This window comes from Taeniopygia guttata, chromosome 33 (assembly GCF_048771995.1).
Source record: "Taeniopygia guttata chromosome 33, bTaeGut7.mat, whole genome shotgun sequence".
In the NCBI taxonomy this organism is placed as follows: Eukaryota; Metazoa; Chordata; class Aves; order Passeriformes; family Estrildidae; genus Taeniopygia; species Taeniopygia guttata.
In genome coordinates, this window is record NC_133058.1 from 490,904 (window position 1) to 497,139 (window position 6,236).

The following is a 6,236-nucleotide window of genomic DNA, read 5'->3' on the forward strand; positions in this document are numbered from 1 at the left end:
TTTCCCCCCAAAATTCCCCCTTTCCCCCCAAAATTTCCCCTTTCCCCCAAAAAATTGCGTTTTCCTCCCAAAAATCCCCTTCCCCCCAAAAAAATTCCCTTTCGCCCCCAAAATTCCCCCTTTTACCCCCAAAATCCCCTTTCCCCCAAAAAAATCCTCTTTTTCCCCCCAAATACCCCTTTTCACTCCCCAAAATCCCCTTTCCCCCCAAAAAATCCTCTTTTTCCCCCAAAATTCCCCTTTTCACTCCCAAAATTCCCCTTTCTCCCCCAAAACCCAATTTTCCACAAAAAAAATCCGCTCTTCTCCCCAAAAATCCCCTTTTTCTCCCCAAAATCGCGTTTCCCCCCAAAATTCCCCTTTTCCCCCCCAAAACAGAGCCCAAATTCCGTCACCTCCATATAAGGTCATAGCCCCGCCCACCGCCCGCCCCAACTCTGCATAATGAGCCACAAACCACGCCCACATTATTAAAATTCATAAGCACGCATCTAAACCACGCCCACCTCTAAAGCCACGCCCACAAAACCACATATGGGAAATAGCCACGCCCAAAATCTGCATATGCCGATTGCTCCGCCCACCGTTACGTCATCGCGTGGCCCCGCCCCCGCCACGCGTTCCCGCGGTTCCGGCCCGAGGTGAGGGGGGGCGGTTCCCATGGAAACGGGGCGGGGGGACCCCAAAATCCGCGGATTTAACCCCAAAAATCAGCGGGATAACCCCAAAATCCTCCCTGGGACCCCAAAATCCGCGGATTTAACCCCAAAAATCAGCGGGATAACCCCGAAATCCTCCCCGGGATGCCAAAATCAGCTGATTTAACCCCGAAATCCTCCCCGGGATGCCAAAATCAGCGGAATAACCCCGAAATAATCCCCGGGACCCCAAAATCAGCGGATTTAACCCCAAAATCAGCGGGATAACCCCGAAATCCTCCCCGGGACCCCAAAATCAGCGGATTTAACCCCGAAATCCTCCTTGGGACCCCAAAATCCTCCCCGGGACCCCAAAATCAGCGAAGTTAACCCAAAAATTAGCGGAATAACCCCGAAATCCCCCCGGGACCCCAAAATCAGCGGATTTAACGCCAAAATCCTCCCCGGGACCCCAAAATCCTCCCCGGGACCCCAAAATCAGCGGAATTTACCCCAAAATCCTCCCCGGGACCCCAGAATCAGCGGAATAACCCCGAAATCCTCCCCGGGACCCCAAAATAAGCATATTTAACCCCAAAATCCACAGATTTAACCCCAAAATCCCCCACGGGACCCCAAAATCTTCCCCGGACCCCAAAGATGGGGGCTGGACCCCAAATCCACGGATTTAACCCCAAAATCCCCCCAGGGGCCAAAAGCCGCCGAACGAGCCCAAAACCCTTCAGGAATGCCCAAAATTCTCCAAATTTCCCAAAATCCCCAAAATTTCCTAAAATCCCCCAGATTTCCCAAATCCCCGCGGTTTTTCCCCAAATCTCCCCAAATTTCCCAAATCCCCGTGGTTTCTCCCCAAATCTCCCAAATCCCCGCGGTTTCTCCCCAAATTTCCCAAATTCCCGCGGTTTCTCCCCAAAGCCGCCATGGCCGAGGTCGCGCCCCCCCCTCAGGAGCCGCCGGGGGCCGAGAGCGACCCCAGAGGGGGGCTGGGCAGGTGAGGGGGGATTTGGGGGGATTTGGGGGGATTTTGGGGGGATTTTGGGGGGATTTTGGGGGGGTTTGGGGGCTTTGGGGGGATTTGGGGAACTTGGGGATTTTGGGGGGATTTGGGGGATTTTGGGGAAATTTGGGGGATTTGGGGGGATTTTGGGGAAATTTGGGGATTTTGGGGGGATTTGGGGGAATTTTGGGGGTATTTGGGGGAAATTTGGGGATTTTGGGGGATTTTGGGGTGGATTTTGGGGGAATTTGGGGCAGTTTTGGGGCAGTTTTGGGGTGTAGGATTCCCGGGTGTATTTGGGGTTTTTAGGGTGGATTTTTGGGGTAAATTTCTGGGATTTTGGGGTCCCCCCTGCAGGCTGTCCCCCCCCGGCTGGGCCCGGCGCTGGCTCGGGGCTCTGGGGCAGTTTTGGGGCAGTTTTAGGGTGGATTTTGGGGGAATTTGGGGCAGTTTTGGGGCAGTTTTGGGGCCGGGGTTTTATGGGTGAATTTGTGGTGTTTTTGGGGTGAATTTTGTGTATTTTGGGGTCCCCCCCAGGCTGTCCCCCCCCGGCTGGGCCTGGCGCTGGCTCGGGGCCTTGGGGCAGATTTGGGGTGGATTTTGGGGGATTTTGGGGCAGTTTTGGGGCCAGGGTTTTATGGGTGAATTTGTGGGATTTTTGGGGTGAATTTTCTGTATTTTGGGTCCCCCCCAGGCTGTCCCCCCCCGGCTGGGCCTGGCGCTGGCTCGGGGCCTTGGGGCAGTTTTGGGGCAGTTTTAGGGTGGATTTTGGGGGAATTTGGGGCAGTTCTGGGGCAGTTCTGGGGCAGTTTTGGGGCCGGGTTTTTTGTGGGAATTTCAGGGAATTTTTTGGGGTAAATTTCCGGGATTTTGGGTCCCCCCTGCAGGCTGTCCCCCCCCGGCTGGGCCTGGCGCTGGCTCGGGGCGCGCCGGGCGGGGCTGCGGCCGTGGGGGTCGTTCCTGGACCAGCGGCGATTTGGGGTCCCCCGAGATTTGGGGGAGCTGTGGCGGCGCCTGGGGCAGAACGCCGAGAGGTTCCAGAGCAACTACCTGCTGCTGTTCCTGGCGCTGCTGCTCTACTGCCTGTGAGCAATTCCGGGATTTTCGGGAATTTTGGGAATTTTTGGGGAATTTTTTGGAATTTTTGGGGAATTTTCGGGGGTTTTATGGCATTTTTTGGGGATTTTCTGTGATTTTTTTGGCATTTTTGGGGATTTTTTTGGTATTTTTGGGATGTTATTTCCCTGCTGCTCTTCCTGGGGCTGCTGCTCTACTGCCTGGGAGGAAATTTGGGAATTTTCAGGAATTTTTGGGAATTTTTTGGGAAAAATTCGGGAGTTTTATGCCATTTTGGGGGGGTTTAACGGCATTTTTGGGGGATTTTCTATAATTTTTTGGGCATTTTTGGGAATTTTTTTGGCATTTTTGGGACATTAATTCCCTGCTGCTGTTCCTGGCGCTGCTCCTGTACTGCCTGTGAAGAATTTGGGAATTTCGGGGATTTTGGGGAATTTTTTGGGAATTTTTTCAGGGGTTCCATAGCGATTTTTGGGGATTTCTTGGTGGTTTTGGGGGCGTTGTTCCGGTTTGTCCCAGTTCGTCCCAGTCCCTCCCAGTCCCTCCCAGTAACTCCCAGTAACTCCCAGTTCTCCCAGTTTGAGCTCCCAGTAACTCCCAGTGCTCCCAGTCTGAACTCCCAGTGCTCCCAGTAACTCCCAGTTCTCCCAGTTTGAGCTCCCCGTGCTCCCAGTAACTCCCAGTTCTCCCAGTTTGAGCTCCCAGTGCTCCCAGTAACTCCCAGTGCTCCCAGTTTGAGCTCCCAGTCCCTCCCAGTGCTCCCAGTTTGAGCTCCCAGTGCTCCCAGTAACTCCCAGTTTGAGCTCCCAGTGCTCCCAGTAACTCCCAGTTCTCCCAGTTTGAGCTCCCAGTGCTCCCAGTAACTCCCAGTTCTCCCAGTTTGAGCTCCCAGTGCTCCCAGTCCCTCCCAGTGCTCCCAGTTTGAGCTCCCAGTGCTCCCAGTAACTCCCAGTTCTCCCAGTTTGAGCTCCCCGCTGCTCCTCGTTGCTCTCGGGGTGTTTTTCGGCGTCGCCGTTCGGCTCCGGGCCCGGGAGGCGCCGCTGGTGCTGCTGGGTGAGACTGGGATGGACTGGGATGGACTGGGAGGGACTGGGAGGGACTGGGATGGACTGGGAATGGGACTGGGAGGGACTGGGATAAACTGGGAGGGGAGTGGGAGGGAACTGGGAGGGACTGGGAATGGGACTGGGATATATTGGGATGGACTGGGAGGGAACTGGGATAAACTGGGAGGGGATTGGGAGCAACTGGGATGGACTGGGAGGGGATTTGGGGGGGACTGGGATGGACTGGGAGGTCAAACTGAAGAAACTGGGAGGGAACTGGTCCGTACTGGTCCGTACTGGTCCATACTGGTCCATACTGGTCTGTACTGGTTTATACTGGTCTATACTGGTTTATACTGGTTTATACTGGTCTATACTGGTTTCCCGCCAGGCCGTGAGTTAAGCCCCGCCCACCAGCTGGGCGTGGCCGCCGGGGTTTCCCTGCCCCTGTTCTGGCTGGCGGGGGCGGGGGCGGCGCTCTTCTGGCTGCTGGGTGAGACCCCCAAAAATACCCCAAAAATACTCCCGGGACCCCCAAAAATCCCCCCAAAAATCCCCCCGGGACTCCCCCAAAAACCCCCTGCGATCCCCCCAAAAATCCCCCCGGGACTCCCCCAAAAATCCCCCCAAAAATCCCCCCGGGACTCCCCCAAAAATCCCCCCAAAAATCCCCCTGGGACCCCCCAAAAATCCCACCAAAAATCCTCCCCGGGACCCCCCCCAAAAAATCCCGACCCCAAAAACCCCCGGGACATCCCCAAAAATCCCCCTGGGACCCCCCAAAAATGCCCCTGGGACCCTCCAAAATCCCCCTGGGACCCCCCACAAGAATCCCCCCAAAAATCCCCCCGGGACCCCCCAAAAATCCCCGGGACCCCCCCCAGAAACCCCCCGGGACCCCCCAAAAATCCCCCCCAAAAAACCCCCCGGGACCCCCCCTGGGACACCCCAAAATCCCCCCGGGACCCCCCCAAAAAATCCCCCCAAAAATCCCCCAGGGACCCGCCAAAAATCCCCCCAAAAATCCCCCCGGGACCCCCCCAGAAATCCCCCCGGGACCCCCCAAAAATCCCCCCGGGATCCCCCCAAAAAATCCCCCCAAAAATCCCCCCGGGACCCCCCCTAAAACCCCAAGACCCTTCCCCCCCAAAAACCCCCTGGGACCCCCCAAAAATCCCCCCAAAAATCCCCCTGGGACCCCCCAAAAATCACCCCAAAAATCCTCCCCAAGAGCCCCCAAAAACCTTCCCCGGGACCCCTCAAAATCCCCCCGGGACCCCCCAAAAATCCACCTCTAAAACCCCCCCGGGACCCCCCAAAACCCCCCCAGGACCCCCCAACCCCCCCCCCCTCACCCCCCCGCGGTTTTTGGGGGGGGGTCCCGGTTTCGGGGTCCCCCCTGACCCCCCCTCCCCCCCAGGAGCCGCTCTGGTGTTTTTGGGGTCCCACGCGGCGTTCCGGGAGTTGGAGCCCCCCGAGAGCGCCGAGCTGCAGATGGAGCCCGTGTGACCCAAAATATCCCGAATTCACCCCAAAATCTCCCCAAAATCACCCCAAAAATACCCCAAAATTACCCCAAAAATACCCCAAAATCACCCCAAAATCACCCCAAAAATACCCCCCAAAATACCCCAAATTCACCCCAAAATCGCCCCAAAAGTACCCCCAAAATACCCCAAATTCACCCCAAAATCACCCCAAAAACACCCCCGAAAATCCCCCAAAATCACCCCAAAAATACCCCCCAAAATTACCCCAAAAATACCCCCCAGAATACCCCAAAATCACCCCAAAATTCACCCCAAAATTACCCAAAAATTCACCCCAAAATTACCCCAAATCACCCCAAAAATACACTTCGAGAGCCCTGAGCTGGAGATGGAGCCTGTGTGACCCAAAATCCCCCAAATTCACCCCAAAATCACCCTAAAATTCACCCCAAAATTACCCCAAAAATACCCCCCAAAATACCTCCAAATCACCCCAAAATCCCCTCAAAATTACCCAAAACCACCAAAAAATAGCCCCAAATCCCCCAAACTCCCCCTCTCGCCCCTCCCCCCGATTTTGGGGTCCCCCTCCCCAGTTTTGGGGTTCGGGACCCCCCGAGCAGAATAAAGGAGTCACGTGACCCAAACCCCGTCTGGACCCCCCAAATTATTTCCAAAATCCCCCCAAATTCCCCCCCAAATTCCCCCTTTCCCCCAAAAATTCCTCTTTTCCCCCCCACAAATTCCCCATTTTCCCCCCCAAATTCCCCCCAAATTCCCCTTTTTCCCCCCAAATTCTACCCCAAATTTCCCCTTTCCCCCTAAATTCTAACCCAAATTCCCTCTTTCCCCCCCCAAATTCTACCCCAAATTTCCCCTTTTTCCCCCCAAATTCTACCCTAAAATCCCCCTTTTCCCCCCCAAATTCCCCCTTTTTCTACCGCCAAATTCCCCCAAATTTCCCCCA

General features: G+C 55.7%; 1 protein-coding gene across 1 annotated transcript; it reads left to right on the plus strand.

Moving 5' to 3' along the window:
- Positions 1-541: 541 nt before the first annotated feature.
- RABAC1 (Rab acceptor 1) lies at positions 542-5,916 on the plus strand. Its single transcript, XM_041712442.2, has 6 exons — positions 542-641; positions 1,575-1,650; positions 2,544-2,741; positions 3,695-3,786; positions 4,171-4,272; positions 5,200-5,916. Exons 2-6 carry the CDS (start codon positions 1,580-1,582, stop codon positions 5,286-5,288), a joined length of 552 nt encoding a protein of 183 aa, XP_041568376.1. The 5' UTR covers positions 542-641; positions 1,575-1,579; the 3' UTR covers positions 5,289-5,916.
- The last annotated feature ends 320 nt before the right edge of the window (positions 5,917-6,236 follow it).

What these genes read in the sequence shown, in the direction of transcription:
- RABAC1 (XM_041712442.2), top strand. Translation starts at nt 1,580, where the DNA reads ATGGCCGAGGTCGCGCCCCCCCCTCAGGAGCCGCCGGGGGCCGAGAGC. An exon ending in CCCAGAGGGGGGCTGGGCAG is followed by an intron (nt 1,651 to 2,543) that starts GTGAGGGGGGAT and finishes TCCCCCCTGCAG; the next exon opens with GCTGTCCCCCCCCGGCTGGG. An exon ending in GCGCTGCTGCTCTACTGCCT is followed by an intron (nt 2,742 to 3,694) that starts GTGAGCAATTCC and finishes CAGTTCTCCCAG; the next exon opens with TTTGAGCTCCCCGCTGCTCC.